Source organism: Tursiops truncatus, chromosome 16 (assembly GCF_011762595.2).
Source record: "Tursiops truncatus isolate mTurTru1 chromosome 16, mTurTru1.mat.Y, whole genome shotgun sequence".
NCBI lineage: Eukaryota > Metazoa > Chordata > Mammalia > Artiodactyla > Delphinidae > Tursiops > Tursiops truncatus.
The window spans coordinates 19,417,513-19,435,435 of record NC_047049.1 but is presented as its reverse complement, the minus strand read 5'-3'; the positions used below and the strand labels follow the sequence as shown (position 1 = coordinate 19,435,435).

Sequence of the window (17,923 nt, the reverse complement as noted above, 5' to 3'; positions counted from 1 at the left end):
GAAGAAAAGGTTTTCTGTTGCTCTTCACGTTTCTGGGCTCCGAGGGGAGAGGCGAGGAGGAGGCTGCGGTTGTCATTTTGGGGTGGGGGATGGAAAGATGTACAACTGTTAACAGTTCTTACTTAGGACCTCAGGACTTACCCTCCCCTGTTCCCACCCTTAAAGATAATTGCGGAAAACAGTGCCCTGCACAGTATACACTTTGCAGTTTCAGGGAAGTTCTCTTAAGCACCAGGTGTCACTAAGACAGTGACTTCAGACTTGCACCTTAACCTCGTGGCCCCTTCCCCTCTATTCATCTTTCCTGTCTGCAGAAACGATATAACACAGACCAGCCTCCTGCATTGTTCATGGATCTGCAGTAAATCATTTGAAAATTTACATTGAGTAAACAGTGCAGGGAGAGGACCCCTCGGAACGGAGAGCTTTGCCGTGTTCTTCCAGAAGGCAGACTGTCCCCATCCAGGCTGTTCGTTACAGGGCTGGGGGACTCTGGAGGACTTTTTCCATCTTCAAAAGAGACTCCCCTGAGTGAGATACTTTAGGGGGAGGACAGAAGAATCAGAAACTATGGGTAAGATTCCAGGTTCTTTTGTCAGTAGACTTTGGAAGCCTTGCTTTTCCTCAGTTTCCCTATTTGTAGTGCAGATTGGATTCATCTGCAAAAGAAAGGCCATGTCTGCCTCTGGGCTTCCCCAGGCTGGGCTGGCGCGGAGGGATGGTTTGTGGGTAGCATCACTCTCCCAAGGCTAGAGCCCCAGGCTTTGTGCTCTAGGAGGCCCTTGTGGCCAATGTCCATGCAAGAACTCTGGGAGTCAGCCGGAGCAGGTCATTTGCTGTTAGAAGAGGCTGGATATTTCCGTACGGAAACCAGTTCTTAACACTGCCCACCATCACCATCACCTTTTCTCTTCTTCAACATATGCAGGTGGCCTTTTGGTGATTCTCGCACTACTTTGCATCTCCTCATCTCCCTCTTGGCCATGGCTTTAAAAGAAGGGTTGGTAAATTCATCTGGAGGTCAACTGTGAAAGGCCAGGCATGTGCTGCAAGCATCCTGCTTTCTCTTAATAGCCTGCTAGGGCTTATGATGTATGGATTTAAACCCATCTTGAACACATGTGTATTTTCAGTTTGTACTTTTTTCCTTGACTGCGTGTCACATGGTTTACCTCCCATTGGGTAGACTTTTGTTATAAAGCTACCTCTTTTAAGTTCCTGGGGTAGCCCTTGGCAATTTGTGATCTGAAGTGGTAGAAACTTTCAACTTTATTAGAAACTTTCAACCTTATTTTTATTTCTACCCTCAACTTACAGATGTTCTGAGTGAACAGGTATTTTCTTTTAAATAATTCCATTCTTCCCCTATCCAACGTGTCCCTTGTTGAATGCGGAGGGTGGTTGTTACCAACACCCAATGGGAAAGCCCAGATCTGAAGTGACCTAGCCAACAGCTGAAAAAGCACAGTTCCTGTTTCAAAGCTTTTACAAAAAAAAAAATCTCCTGTGGCTTGTGAACATCTCTCATTTTGGGTCTCCCTGCATTTGATAGAACATCTATTTGGTTCTTAAATGTGGTGCCAAGTGTAATATTTAATAAGGCTGGTAGAATTTTGCAGATTTTGACCTCATTGGAAATCTTGTTCACTTTGGGAAAAAAAAGGAGGGAAGCATATTAAAATGCAGCATTAAGCCCATGACATTTTTGAGAGTAACGTTTTCATTCTGAGATGGTTATTTTCTGCAGTAGCCACTGGAATGACCACAGGAAGTTCTCCCCTCACCAAGAGCTTCCTGTTATTCTGGATGTCCACCAGCAGGTTAAAATAATCAGGGTGGGGAAAAGTTATGGATGTTTACGCAGTTCCCAGCTTGCTCCTAGAGCTTTCAACAGTTATGACCCTCTTGCCTTTCTTCGCCCTAGACCACAGCTTCTCATTCAGGGGTGATTTTCTGCCCCAAGAGACATTTGGCAATGTCTGGAGACATTTTTGGTAGTCACACCTGAGTCGGTGGTGTGCTCCTGGCATCTAGTGGGTAGAGGCCAGGGATGCTGCTGAATATCCTACAATGCACAGGTCTCCAACCCCACCCCCAGTTAGGAATTATTCTCTCAAAATATCAATAATGCTGAGGTTGAAAAACTCTGGTCTAGACTTTGAGGACCTGGAAAGACGGTGGTGGTGAGGGAAGCCATTGGCAGTTTTTTAATGTGGTCCTGCTCTCTTTAGCCTCTGCTTTCAGTTCCTGCTCTGTGGAGGAGAGCGTGAGAGGAAATGATCATCATAGCTTCCATTTATTGAGTGACATGTACTAAGTGCTGGAATTATTTAATCTTCACAATTAGCCCTACTGACTACACACTCCTTGAGAGCAAGGTCCATCTCTGTTTATCTCATTACCATACACATTATGTCTAGTACAGTGCCTGACACATGGCAGGCCCTCAATGCTTGGATAAATAGAGTAATTATATCTGATATAGATGTGAGGAAAATGAGGCCTGAAGAGTCCACACAACTAGTGTTAAGTAGCAGAGTCAGAATTTGAACTGAGCCTCATGTGACTCCAGCACCAAACCACTGAATTGTATCCCTCACTTGCAGCACCAAAGAGGTTTTCTAGCTTCTAAAATCTCGAGGTTTTCTAGCCTTTTCTCCTCCTGAGGGAGGGGAAAGGAGTTTAAAAAAATAAGATAAAAAAAACCCCAAAACACTACCTCTCTGTGAAAACTGAGGTGGAAGAAGGGCCTTATGGGAGCCCTCTCTGGCTCTGATAGGATCACCCCTTGCTCCTGAACAGGGATTTTTGGCTTTTCAAGTATTTATTCTGCACATGGGGCAACCAAGGCACACAAGTTACAGGAGACAGTAGTAGTAGATAGAAAACTGGAGCGTGGCACTGTGGATCAAGCATGCTTCAGCTCCTAGGCGCCCGCCGGGAGTCATTGAGAAAAGGGCTCCCAGAGAGCAGACTCACAGTTCGCTCAAATCCTTCCCTCCGCGAAGCAAAGCCCAGAGAGCTTCTTAGTCTTTGCGTCTAGGAGGTACAAGTCGAGCGGGACTACATCTCCCGGCGGCCATTGCGGAATTTGGCAAGGCGCAGGCGCACTGAAGCGGCGTGCGTACTACGACTCCCGGCGTGCAGTGGGCGGGGCGGGACTACATTTCCCAGGAGGCAGAGGAAGGGGCGGGAGGGGGCGGGCCGCGGCGCTGCTCCCGCCCCTCCCCCGTGCTCGCGCGGAGAGGTAAACAAACTCCGCGCCGGCTGTCTGCTGAGCCGCGGGGGCGGCGGGGCGGCTGGGAGCGCGCGGAGCCGCGGCGGGGCTAGCCCGCCCGCCGCCGCACATGTCCCGGGGCGGTGCCGGATTGTAGCCGCCTGAGGCGCCTCCTGTCGGCCGGGGAAGGGAGCGCGGAGAGGCCCCTGTCGCCGCCCGCGGTGCCCATGGAGCAGGTGCGGATGATCAACGTGCAGCGCCTGCTGGAGGCGGCCGAGTTTTTGGAGCGCCGCGACCGAGGTAACGGCTGGACGCCGTCGCCTCCTCCACCGCCTGAGCCCGCGCACTCCAGCTCCGCTCAGGGAGTGCGGTGCGGCGGGTGAGGGGTGCGTGTGTGAGGAGGTTGAGTGTGTGAAGAGGGGGTGCGTGTGTGAGGCGGGGGGGTGCGTGTGTGAGGAGGGGGTGCGTGTGTGAGGAGGGGGGTCCGTGTATGAGGGGGGTGCGTGTGTGAGGAGGGGTGCGAGTGTAAGGAGGGGGTTGCGTGTGTGAGGGGGTGCGTGTGTGAGGAGGGGGTGCTTGTGAGCAGGGGTTGCGTGTGTGAAGGGGGTGCGTGTGTGAAGGGGGTGCGTGTGTGAAGAGGGGGTTGTGTGTGTGAGGGGGGTGCGTGTGTGAGGAGGGGGCTACGTGTGTGCGTGTGTGGGGGTTGCGTGTGTGAGGAGGGGTGCGAGTGTAAGGAGGGGGGTGCGTGTGTGAGGGGGTTGCGTGTGTGAGGGTGTGTGTGTGAGGAGGGGGTGCGTGTGTGAGGGGGTGCGTGTGTGAGGAGGGGCTGCGTGTGTGAGGGGGTGCGTGTGTGAGGAGGGGGCTGCGTGTGTGAGGGGGGTGCGTGTGTGAGGAGGGGGCTGCGTGTGTGAGGGGGTGCGTGTGTGAGGAGGGGGCTGCGTGTGTGAGGAGGGGGCTGCGTGTGTGAGGGGGGTGCGTGTGTGAGGAGGGGGCTGCGTGTGTGAGGGGGCTGCGTGTGTGAGGAGGGGTGCGTGTGTGAGGGGGTGCGTGTGTGAGGAGGGGGTTGCGTGTGTGAGGGGGTGCGTGTGTGAGGAGGGGGGTGCGTGTGTGAGGGGGTGCGTGTGTGAGGGGGTGCGTGTGTGAGGAGGGGTGCGTGTGTGGGGAGGGGTGAGTGTGTGAGGAGGGGTGAGTGTGTGAGGGTGTGCGTGTGAGAGAGGGTGGGCATGTGAGTGGAGAGGTGCATGAGGCAGCAGGTATGTGAGGGGAGGAGTACCACTGGTGCCTGCGTGAGGGGGCACATGTGGGTGTGTGTATGTTAATGAAGGGGAGGAGACTGTCGCCTGGGGGAGATGGAGAGAGGGGTCAGGCTGGACCTGGGAGCTGCCCTGAGTGGAGGTGGACCAGAGGAGAGGGAAGGAGGGTGTTGAGAATGGAGGTGATCTGAGGACCTGGGAGGAAAGAGGATGCAAAGAACTGGAGGAAAGGGCTGGGAGCAGTGCAGGTAGGGGTGGAGGAGACAAGGCTGAGAGCAAAGAAAGGGAACGCCTGCTGAAGAGCAGGGCGGAGGACAGACACTCGTGGCCAAGGGACCTCTTCGAATCTGAAGTGCGATGCGATGGAATCCCCTTAGGAATGGAGACTAAGGGAGATGTAGAGAGATTGGGGTATGAAGAGTACAGCCCCTGGAAATTGTGTTGAGAGAAAGTGTCCTCCTAAGACTAAGTGATTGAATTATTTGAAGTACACAAAAACGTGGGGCTTAGAGAGACACCTTCTAGAAGGGGGATAGTTAAAGGAAAAGGGATTTTGAGGCAAGTGAAATAATTTAGGTGAATGGTAATTGGTCTCAGAAATGAGGGTGTTTGAGTCAAGAATTCTTGGAGAAGAGGATTTTGGAGAGGAGGGAGAAGTTCCTTGGTTTAGAGGAGGTGTTGGTACACCTTCCTGGGGTGAGTTGGGTCTGTATATGTCACAGGATTGATGACCAGGCAAGGACTGGGAATTTTATCTTCCAACCAGAAAGAGTGGAAAAAATTTATCTCTTTTTCTTCTCTTGTTTTCAGCAACCTGTTACTGCAAGGACTTGAGATCTGTAGATCCATGAATTTGGGTATATTCCTCTTATCATATCTTTTTTTCTTGCCGTTTCTTTAGAGTGTGAACATGGCTACGCCTCAGCGTTCCCCTCCATGCCGAGCCCCCGGCTGCAGCATTCAAAGCCCCCACGGAGGTTGAGCCGGGCACAGAAACACAGCAGCGGGAGCAGCAACACCAGCACTGCCAACAGGTAGCAAGCTGGGGAGGTTTAAAAAGGGCAGTTGGAGGGAGGGAGCACATACTCAGGCAGAAGTGCTGGCCCAACTGACCTCAGTTCTCTAATACCAAGTCTAGAGCAACACTGAACAGCCAAATGGAAACAGCCTTTCCCACCATCCCTCGGGATTTGGCCCTTTTAAAATAATAAAGTCTCGGAATCATAACCTACCTTTGTGTAGAAGGGAAGAAATAGAATCTGGAAAGACAACGAAAGACGTTCTTGCTGGGGATTATTAAGTGGAGATGTCTGTGACTGAGAGCGATAGTAAGTTCAGAGACCTGGCAGCATGTGTCCATGCATGCAGCCCCATGCTAAATGCAATCTCGGGCCAGCTTTAAACTTGGACGATCCAAAAATTTTTAAAAATCAGAAATAGCTCAGGCAGGATATAAAACAGAATCAAGGGTTTTGTCAAAGGAATAAAAATATTTAGGTAGAGTAGGAAGTTAGTGGGCACAGTCTATTTTTTTTTTGTTTAAGGATGATAAGATTGAATTGGGAACTTTTAAAGCAAAAAAAAAAAAAAAAAAAAAAGGTGCTTATTCTTCAATCAAAACAGAAACTTAGAAAATGCTTACTTGGCTGTACTCAGACATAGTTGACTTATATTTTTTTGAAAATTTTTGGTAGTGTCTGGCTGTCTCTTCAGTGTTTTTGTTCTAGAGGGTCAGTGAATTCTAAAGATTCATCTCATATGAAGTTTTCAAAAGTCCAGTCTTAAAAGAAAGTCAAAATCAACAGATGCTTGCCTTTTCCATTGATAAAAGGAATTAAATGAGATCTTTTTTCCCAAAGTTTGGTCTAGAGAATGTAAGCATTCATTTTGGAGGGACACAGAACAATCTCTGGGTAACTAAGTTTGCCTGAAGACTTTGGAGAGCTCCAGACAGGAAATTGAGTAACACTTGGGGAGGTGGATTGGGGAGGGAGCAGGAGTAGGGGCTCTAACTCATTGATGCAGAAAACCTGAGGTTCCTGTATATAACAGAGCTCAAAATGTTGGATCGTCCCACTCTGGATTACTGAGGCACATCACTAGGATTCACTCTTCTTTCTTTGACTTATCTTTAAAGCTGTGTTTCCTTTATGGCTTCTTTTCTTCATTAAGACTATTCTGTGTATTTTAAACAATTTTTAAAATTATAACAATAATTAGCCATAAGTGTAATATGCTGTATTTATGTTTATGTGTGGATCTAGAGGGTTTGTTGTGGTATGGTAGGTTTGGGATGAAAATACGTAGTGTGATATGCAGCATTAAACAAAAAGCACACATAAATTTTCTTGCCCCTCACAGTTTCTCTGGTTAAGGGATCATCAATTAAAACCTGTATTCAGGAATTTATAAGTTTTCCAATCCATGTGTAGATTAAAAAAAAAATTTTTTTAACTTCGAGACATGGGAGAAATACCAGGTAGGAAACCAAACGTGGATTCTGCCATGCTGCAAGTATTTATTGTTTCCTACTTTCTAGAAATCAAGTATATGATCTCATTACATTTTTTCTCTGTCCTTTACTGTCGTCATAGTAAGTTGAGGGATGAACTACATACTCACCAAGGTCCCACCTTCCCCTGAAGTTCTGTGACACTGATTTATTGATAGTTTTAGAGATCAGTTACTATATTGGTTATTCAGTACACCACCCCATCATTGCAAATGTGACATTTTTACTAACAACTCAAGGATTATAGAGGTATGAATAAGATGTGTATTTCTAGATTTTACCAGTTATGTTACAGGTCATTAATGTCTTTGTCATCTGTTGACTTATACTTTGCTTAGCTTGGGGTTTTGACTAAGTGATGTTTCTCTTTCATGCTAGTGTTCTTGTCAGGATTCTACTATTGTGTGTGGGACCACATTGCTAATTACTGTGTATTTTAGCACAGCATGTCAGAAAATTTGTAACACTACAAGTATGCCATGTTGTTCTTAGTACCCAAGGGAAAATAATTACATGTACAGTTGGACCACCTAAGACTAAGTAAAGTAATTTTTCATGGGAATATAAATAGTAAGAAAGAAAGAAGAAGAGAGAGAGAAAGAAAAAGAGATTTTAGGATATGTTATCTCAAGGTCCACCCATGTGTGGGATTTAGGGTGGGGCCTTTAGATAAGAACTAGTATGTTAAAGTGGAACACTAGAAATTATTTCTCCTTACCATTTAAGATTTCTGCTTCATGGAGTAGGGAACCAGGGATCAAATTCTAATACTGGGGTACTTGGGAGATAGTGTTGTTGTTTCATTTGTAAGGGAGCACTGTAGACTCCCTGTTAACTTTAAGTCTATTACTGGATTTAATAAAGATTTTATTATACTGGTTGCATAAAGCAGAAAGAAAGAAAACTTGTAAAAATTTTCATTTATTAGTCATCTGAAACAAGGAAAGGAATAGAGTTGATGAGTATATGCGTCTTATTTTCCTGATCAAAAAGCTACCTATATGGAGGTTGCTGTTCTTATGCGTCTTGAACATTGATCTCTTGTATGTCATAAAGTGACATTTGTTCCCTGACATTGTAGCATCCTTAAGATATAATGTTGGTTGACTTTTCCCCCCTAATATTCTCAGATATAATATGATATTCCTGATATAAAATGTTACTTTATAAATTTATGCTGAGAGTTGGCTCATAATATTATAAATTCCTATTCCTCCTTTCTCCCAAGCCTTGAAACCGTACTTTCATAGAAGTAAAAAGGAGAGAAAATGCGTGATGTAATGTGAGTTTAAAAGCATGTACCTTGAAAATCCCAGTAATTTTATCATTTGGAATCCTTTACCAATTAGGAGGTGGGATCTGTAATACATAATTATTTTTTAAATTCATGGTTGACTTTAGTCTTGGTTCATGGCCTTCTGGCATACTTCCAAAAATCACCCTTGCTGAGATGTTACTGCTATTAGAGAACTGGCTGCAATTGCTATCTGGCTTATTGAGTAGTATAAGATAAGTTCAAATTCCCAGCTTCTTTACTGTTTGGTCTCACAACTGAAAAATAGTAAGATCTGTCATCTTTCAAACTCTACTGACACTACTCTACATGGCTTTAGCGTAACATTGATTTCCTCCTAAATATCTCTTGAACCTGCCTTTTCTCTTAGCTTCGTTGCTACGCTCCTAATCCAAGATACTATCACTCCTCACCTGGACAGCTGTCGCGACCTCCTAACTGGTATCCCTGCAACCACTCTTGTCCCAAATACAATTCTGATGAATTATATTGGCTAGCCTTCCTTCAATTGCTTCAATATACCATGTTTCCTCCTACCTCAGGGTCTTTGCACATACTCTGTTCTCTTCTGAGAATCATTTTTCTTCCCCATGTTATCTCTATCTAATTACACTCTTACTTCAGCTCAATAATAACTTCTTCAGGGAAGCCTTTTCCGCATCTGCCAAACTAGAACAGGTATTCACATACCTCATGGCATCCCTACTTTTCCTTCACTGTTTATCACAGTCTGTAGAAATACAGTTATCTGATTGATAAATTCATGTCTCATTTATTGGACTAAAAACTCCATGAAGGCAAGGATTGAATCTCTTCTGCTTAAAGATTTATCCCCAGTACCCATCACAGTGCTCTGTACACAGTAGATGTTTTTGAAGAATGGAAGGTTTTCAAACTCCAAGTAGACTGTCCTAAATTGGAACTGAGTTTTTCTTTTGTGCCAAGTATTATATTAGACTCTGTAAGTAGAAATAGTGGAAGAATGTGCAACTCCTGCTTTGGCAAACTCCGATTACTTTGTGTTCTGAAGGATATTAATGATAATACATCTGGAAAGGAAAACAATATATAGTATTTGAAGAATAAAAATCTTCAGATTGCCAGTTCTTTTAAACAAGTATGTTATAGTAGACTACAGAATGCTGCAATTAATTTTAAAGACTACTATTGTCATCCTGTGTCATGAGAATTCAGTGATATCAGAACTCATATATGCAAAGAACCATAAGTCTGTCAAACATTGGCAGTAAATATTCGTATGAGCTTATAACATGCATATAGTAATTGTATTATTTTAAGGTGATGTACAAAGTAGTAAGTACAGGCATACCTCATTTTCTTGCACTTCCCTCTATTGTGCGTCACAGACATTGTGTTTTTTACAATTGAAGGTTTGTGGCAACCCTGCATTGTCAAGTGATGGTAAGCATTTCTTAACAATAAAATGTTTTTGAATTGAGGTATGTACTTTTTTTTTTTTTAGACATAATACTATTGCACATTTAATAGACTATATTAGGGACTTCCCTGGTGGTCCAGTGGTAAAGAATCCGCCTTCCAATGCAGGGGACACGGGTTCGATCTCTGGTTGGGGAACTAAGATCCCACATGCCGTGGGGCAACTAAGCCCGCGTTCCACAACTACTGAGCTCACGCGCTTCCACTGGAGAGCCTGCATGCTGCAAACTACAGAGCCCACGCACCCTGGAGCCCAAGCGCCACAACTAGAGAGAGAGAAAAAAAAAAAACAGCACGTCACAACTAGAGAGAAGACTGCGTGCTGAAACGATAGATCTCGCATACCTCAACAAAGATCTGGTGTGCGGCAACTAAGACCCAGTGCAGCCAAAAAAAAAAAAAAAAGACTGTAGTATAATGCAAACATAACTTTTATGTGCACTGAGAAACCAAAAAATTTGTATGACTCACTTTATTGAGATATTCGCTTTATTGCAGTGGTCTGGGACCAAACCCATGATGTCTCCAAGGTATACCTATACCAATTTACGGTTGAATTTAAAGTTGATGAAAAATGTCTTACTTTTTTCAGCTGCAGTATTTCAGTACTATGTGCTAAGATTGACGACATAAAAAACAAAACAAAACAACTTTCCTTTTGCTTGTAAGGCTTTAGTTTAACTTTTCTTAAACTACAGAATGATGAAATGTTTTAGTCTTATTTTAGAGGGAATGATGTTATATTTTCAGCTTTATATCCTTTTTGTCGGTCTTCTTCATGGATTATTAGGGGGGTTTTTGTTTTGTTTTGCAGGAGCGGGGTGAATTCTTTTTCTAGTATAGTTGTAGAGGTTTTTTTCCCCCCCAGTGGAAGTAATTTGAGACATATCTTCGGTTTTTATTCTTAAACATGTACTTATTTGTTCACAGAATAATAGAATGAAGCCTTATTTTTATTTTTGTGAAATTTCTTATTAGTCTGTATTTTTCAATTTTTCTATATTAAATAACTAGTTGCTGAGTCTTTGTCCAGTAGAGAACTCCCAAAGTTTCAGGACAAAAGTGGAAATTAGTAGCAGTTAAACTCTTAATGATATTAGTGTTGTTCTTCAAGTACTTTCCAAATGTTGAGTGATGTGATCTGATGTGTTCTGTGATATTCTGTCTTTCACTAAAACCAAGTTTAAATGAAAAATTCTCAAGAATTATTTATATACCTCAACAAACTCAGATTTTCCATTAAATGCTTCATTGAAGCATAAGTTTGCTGTTGTTGGATTTCTTAAGAATATATCCCCCTGTGGAAGTATCATCTGAAGGAGACTTGCATGATCATGGCTTGTAAGTTGGTAGGACAACTCCTTCTGTTCCTATTTGATGAGAGGCCTTTCGCCAGAATATTTATGTGATACTGTAATATAGGTCACAAATCATAGAAAGGGAATTCAGGATTTCATCTGGTACAGCTCTCTGCTTTATGAAGGTAAGATATTATCATATATTTTATGGTTAAAGCTCATGTGGCCTAGAGACGCTTAAAGGATTTTTGTCCAAGCCTTATAGCTATAAGTGATGGTTAAGTTTAATATCAGGCCAGATTTTAAGCAGTATATGCATAATTCTAACCAGGCAGGAATGTTAACCTGAAGAAAGCTTTCTCTTCTATTTTGTTCCTTACAAATTAAACAGCATTGCCTCCTTTTGGATATATTGTAGCATGATTCTTTGTCATTTCTTAAGTGAAGACAGTTTCCCCAATACTAATCTAATCAAAGAGGTTTTGTGGTGTGGTTTGACAAAATATGTATCCAGATCTCATTTCTGTTCAGTAGTGCTAATGTAATTTAAGTATGCATATATTTTTTAGATTGTTTTCATTTTCATTTTGGCTTCTGACATTTTAAAACACTGGCAGATTTTTCTTCCCTGTGTGTGTGTGTGTGTGTGTGTATACATATGTATACAGTCTTCGTTATCATCTAACACATGTTCTCAAGTAAACATATAAGTACATTATTTCAAACTATGATGAGCTTAATAGAGAAAAATAGAGGATCCTGTGAAGGCCATAATAGAGGACCTGATCAAATTTGAAAGATGAAAGAAGGCATCTCAGGGTTGTGAACCTTTGCAATCCTGCTTTCACTTATCCTGAATATTTTTTCAAGTTCATACACGTCTGTTAAGTCATTTTTAATTACAGCATGATATTCTACTTCATGTGAGCACCAGAATTTGTTAAGCCAACCATCTATTAATGATGTTTTTAAAATTATTTATTTATCTGGCTGCATTGGGTCTTAGTTGTGGCACGCGGGCTCTTTTGTTGTGGTGGGCGCACTCTTTGTTGCGGCACACAGGCTTCTCTCTAGTTGTGGCCCGTGGGCTCCAGAGCGTGCAGGCTCAGTAGTTGTGGCACGCAGGCTTGGTTGCCCTGTGGCATGTGGGATCTTAGTTCCCCGACTAGGGATCGAATCCCTGTTTCCTGCATTGGAGGGCAGATTCTTAACCACTGGACCATCAGGGAAGTCCCTGTTAATGACATTTAAAATGTTAATTTTACATTACTTTTTCATGCCATGCAGGGCCACTATGAACATCTTTGTACAAATACTTTTGTGCATTTGTCCACTTAGATCCTTAGGATAAACATGAAGAATTAGAATTGTTGGATCAAAGGGTAGAATCCATCTTCAATAACACCTTGCATTTAATTTGCTACTTGTGTGCAAAGCCCTTTAACATACATTATTATTTCTTTTGAATTTCAGAACATTTCTGTGAGGTGAAGTGGAATTTATTTATTTTTTTGATAAGGAAACTGGACTGGTATGCACAGTACAACTAGAAGATGAGAGAAATCCCTGCAATTTGTTTCTCTGGAATCAGCAAACAGTCCTAGTAATAATCTACTTAAAAACTAAGACTCAGTGACTATAACCTGAAATTTATGTGTTTTACTGTTCTCCTTTTCTGCTCTGGGAAATGCCTGAAACGTGTGGTCTGCACCTGCTGTTTTAATGCCTTATCACCAGAGTTCTTTTTTACCCTTTGCAATTTGCTTCCTTATTTGCTAGCTATTGAAACTGCGCTCTTAAAATAATTTGTAATCAAATTTATTGAACTTACACTATATATATAGAACTATTGCTGTACATGCTTCCCTACCATAGAGGAGCTTGTGGTATATTTGGAAAGATAGTGTATATAGTAAAAATGATAAATAATACAAATCAGCAAGATGTTATAGACAGGGCCATTTTTATTTATGTTGGATGATGGTACAGAGAGTAAATAGCTTAAATTTATAGAAAAAGGTTATTATGGAAATGCTATAGATTCACAATATATACTTGTTCATTGATTAAATTTAATGTGCATTCAAGGAGACATAGGGATTCCACAACATAGTATTAGAGAGAAATTCCTTATGTTTTAAGTAATGAATTTCTTATAAGAGAAAATATTTGGTTTAGTAGATAATTTTGTTATTAATGTTACTGCATACACTTCAGGGGAAAGTGTTATGGATTTTATTTTTATTTAGTTTTATGACATTGGATAAAAGGGTTTCCATGTGGTATTTATTTCCTTGTCTTTGTTTATCATGGGAAATATTTTTGCTAGTCTTTTGAGAACACTATGTAAATACCATTTGTGGAGGCCACATGACAAGAGCTTTGAAGCCATTTGAAACAAGCATTTTTAAATTATAGAAGAATATAATTTTAGTCTTTAGTCAGTCATGTATTTTGATAAAGCAACTGATTTTCCTTTACTCTTATTTTGATTAATTAGACAGGGCAATTTAGGATTCTTTTTGAGGAACTATAAAGAATCTTTCCTCTCATGTAATAAAAGAGACTTGAGAGTAAAATGTGGTAAGTTTGCCTTGGTATTAGAAGTAAATTTTCAGGTTTTTAATTTCGATCACCATAGTCCTGTGTGATAGTATATATCCTCTATAGGAACAACAGAACAAAAGTGATCTTTAGTCTCCACAAAAACTCTGGATAATGTATTGTCATTAATACTTAGTCTGTTGGATGGTTTTTTGTAGTCTTTGTTGGTAACAGTAAATGCACGTGAGTTACAATTTAAAATTTAGATTTCTAGGCCTGGCTCTTAAGGTTTGGTGTACTTACTTTTATCATTTTAACATGTTACCCAATCAGTTGTCCTTTGGAAGGCAGGTTACGTTCCTGGAAATAGCACTATTAGTCAAAAAGAAGTATTTGAATCTCATTTTTGTATAGAATCATTGTTTATTGCTGGGTGGGGGCAGGTTACCAAAAGCTCAGAGTCTAATATTTTAATGGAATTTATCACAAACACCATATTTAATCCACTGACTGTTTAAAGAAACAACACGATTTATTTGTATAAAATTTAAACATGCTTATGTAGAAATTAGTTTAAAAGAATTACATGGTGGTTATCTAACATTGTAAGAATATAGTGCCATAGTGTATGGTATATAGTTGCAATTTTCTTAGTAAGTCCTGCGTTATTTTTTGCTATTTTTGTTATTTTTACTTTTTGCAAAAGTTGGATGATGGAATGTGAGCCACATGAGGGAAGAGACTTCGACATTTTAGAGTACTTATATTCCCAGTGTAGGCACTCAATAAATCCTTACTAAGTAAATGAATGGCTGAATACTTTGAACATGATTATGTAGACCTGAAGGTACTTTTTTTTTTTTAAAGAAGATGTTGGGGGTAGGAGTTTATTAATTTATTTATTTATTTTTGTTCTGTTGGGTCTTCGTTTCTGTGCGAGGGCTTCCTCTAGTTGTGGCAAGCGGGGGCCACTCTTCATCGCGGTGCGCGGGCCTCTCACTATCGCGGCCTCTCTTTTTGCGGAGCACAGGCTCCAGACGCACAGGCTCAGTAGTTGTGGCTCACAGGCCTAGTTGCTCCGCGGCATGTGCGATCCTCCCAGACCAGGGCTCAAACCCGTGTCCCCTGCATTAGCAGGCAGATTCTCAACCACTGTGCCACCAGGGAAGCCCTGAAGGTACTTTTTAATGAAATGTTGGTATAGTTTTGAGAAGACTTTTAGAGAAACTTAGGCTTAATTGATTGTTTTGTACAAAACTGATCTAGGGATGTTTAATATCTTTATTCTCATCATCAGGTTATTTGTAGCAGGTAAACTCATTGGAGACAAAGTTGTTTTTGTTTTGTTTTGTTTTAACATTTGAAGTTAAGACCCATATTATCAGAAATAGCTGAGTAACGTGTTTCTTTTATTCTTTTAACAAACATTTTAAGTATCAGTAGGAATTTAATATTAATTTATTAAGTATCAGTATGTGCTTCGTACTGTTGGCCACAAATGTGAAAAATCATTTTAGTGGTAAAGTGTAACAAGTGTGAGGCACTGTCCTGTAAGATGAAGGTCTCTTATTCTACAGGAGTCCACAGGAAGACTTGAACATGCATGGTCATGGCATTATTCGTAATCACCAAAAGCTGGAAGCAATTGAAATGTCCATCAGCTAGTGAATGGATAAACAAAATATAGTATATTGTACAATGGAATACTACCCAGCAATGAAAAAGAAAAAATACTCATACATATGACAAAATGGATGAACCACAAAAAACTTATGTAAACAAAGTCAGATACATAAGAGTACATATTGCATAATTCCATTATATGAAATTTATATTTATAAGGCAAAACTATAGAGATAGAAAGCAGATAAGCGGTGGGTGAGGAGTCGGAGTGCAGATTGACTGAAAATGGACATGAGGGGACTTTTGGGGTGATAGAAGTGTTCTAAAAGTGGAATGTGGTAATGCTTACACAAATACGTAAATTTACAAAAGCTCATTGGATTGTACACTTAAAATGGGTGAATTTTATAGTATGTATCAATAAAACTTAAAAAAAGATTGCCTGTCTTATTTATTGCAGTAAGATAATGAACATATGACAAATGCTAAAACAAACTAAAGGTAGAATGAATGAATGAATATTAAGCAATGTTTCCTTTATTTTTTTCTTCCAGTTTTTTTGAGATATAATTGACATACAGCGCTATATAAATTTAAGGTGTATAGCATAATGACTTACATACATCATGAAGTTATTATCACAATAAGTTTAGGGAACATCTATCATCTCATACAGATACAAAATAAAAGAAAAAGAAAAAATTTTTTTCCTTGTGATGAGAATTCTTAGTTTACTGTCTTAACAACTTTCATGTATTACAAACAGCAGTGTTAATATATTAATCATGTTGTACATTACATCCCTGGTGCTTATTTATCTGATAACTGGAAATTTAAACACTTTGACTGCTTTCATCCAATTACCCCTCCCGTCACCCCCGGCCTCTGATAACCACAAATCTGATCTCTTTTTCTATGAGTTTGATTGTTCTTGAAGTATAACTGACCAACAACACTATGTTAGTTCCCAGTGTACAACATAGTGATTTGTTATTTCTATTCATTACAAAATGATCACCACAGCAGTGATTCCTTTAAAACTTTAAATAAACCAATAAGGAGTAGGGAGTGTAGTCAGTTGGAAGAAGGCACCTCCACTCTCCTGCAGCAACCAGAACAAGGAAAATTCAGCTATCCTGCCAACCTCTCCTCCCTTACTCCCTTTGAGAATCACTTTTCTATGTGATATATTTCCCTTAGACAGGAGGATTCTTTGAAATAGATATATGTATAACATCTGTGTCTGCTTCTAGTACTATAGTGAGGAATGGAGTATAGTAACAATGAAAATTGGGATCTATGGGCTTTCTATTATGAGTAGTGCTATTAATTATGGTACCATTTGGGTTTTTCTTCCCTTCAACAAATACCTACTGAATGTTTATTTCATGCCTGACTCCTTCCTGAAATACTGAATTACAATTTGGAAGTCCAGTGATTTAGGAAATCACTGAATTTTTTTCCATTTTTAAAGATTTTTAGACTGTTGCTCTGTAATAGAATCAAATAATGAAGCAGTCTAGGTAATTAGTGGTTTGTCTTTTTAAATGCCTTGTTTTAACTTTTGAAAATTTGTTTAAGAGCAGTCATTTTAATCTTGAAAATTCTCTGTAGTTCCCAATATTGCTTTTACCTAAGAAGTGATTATTTCACAAATACTGTATAACTTTAGTATGTATTTAGATGCATCTTAATTTCTGGCACTAAGATAAAAGTTAGTTAATACTAAATGGCTTACAAATTAAAATAACATTCCTCTGCCTCATCTATCCCCATCCAATTTCTGCTTCCTAGAGGCTACCACTTGCAGTAATTTAACAGTTTCTTCTACTGTTTGCTTTCATATTTCTAAATTAGGAACTTACCCTGCTTGTTATCTGTTGACTTCCTGTTATGAAGATGAAGATTTGACTGTCTATACTCTTGACTGACAGCAGATTAATCATATGCCAGAAATGAAAAAAAAATTTAAGTAGATGAAAGAACAGATATTCCCCAAAGCGCTTATGTTTTAAAATTATGCACTTTCTAGTAATTTGTATTATTAGTCTTCTAGAATAAGGATTTGATGTTTTAGTCTCATTCCTGAGTACTTTATGGTAGATTAGAGTATTGCCTCAATTGTAGGATGAGGTTTATAACTTAAAAAAAAAGTTTTGATGCAGTGTAATTTCTATACAATAAAATTCCTCAATTTTTAGTGTATGAGTCAGTGACTAGACATGTATACAGTCATGCAACCCCCAACACAATTATGATACAGAACTTCTTATCTCAAAATATTATTACCTCATGCCTCTATAGTCAGTTTCTTATCTCCACCTTCTGATCTGTTTTGTCACTACAGTTTTGCCATTTCTGGAATTTCATATAAATGGAATCATGTATATACTATTCTGTGTCTGACGTCTTTCACTTAGCATAATGTTGTTTGAAATTCATTCATGTTGTCCTATGAATCAGTAGCTAAGTCCTTTATATTGCTGAGTCCATTGTATGAATATGCCACAGTTTGTTTATTCATTTACCAGTTGATAGACATTAGGTTGTGTGTAGTTTCTAGCTATTATAAGTAAAGATGCTACATACTTTTATGAACAGGTCTTTCTGTAGATATATGTTTTCATTTTTCTTACCTACGTAGGAGTAGAATTCTGGGTCACATAGTAAGTGTGTATATAACTTTATAAAGAAACTACGAAACCATTCTCCAAAGTGGCTGTA

The 17,923-nt window shown here is 40.4% G+C and overlaps 1 protein-coding gene across 3 annotated transcripts in view; it reads left to right on the top strand.

The window, feature by feature from the left end:
* MXI1 (MAX interactor 1, dimerization protein) overlaps positions 1–17,923 on the top strand; it is a 97,798-nt gene that overhangs the window by 13,538 nt on the left and 66,337 nt on the right. For 2 of the 3 annotated variants that reach the window (XM_019939974.3, XM_019939973.3), the window contains exon 2: positions 5,372–5,504. In XM_019939974.3, the coding sequence (XP_019795533.1) occupies positions 5,372–5,504 (133 nt within the window). Of the gene's footprint in view, positions 1–3,240; positions 3,518–5,371; positions 5,505–17,923 lie in introns of those variants that run through there. The other variant, XM_033842603.2, reaches the window with a different exon arrangement.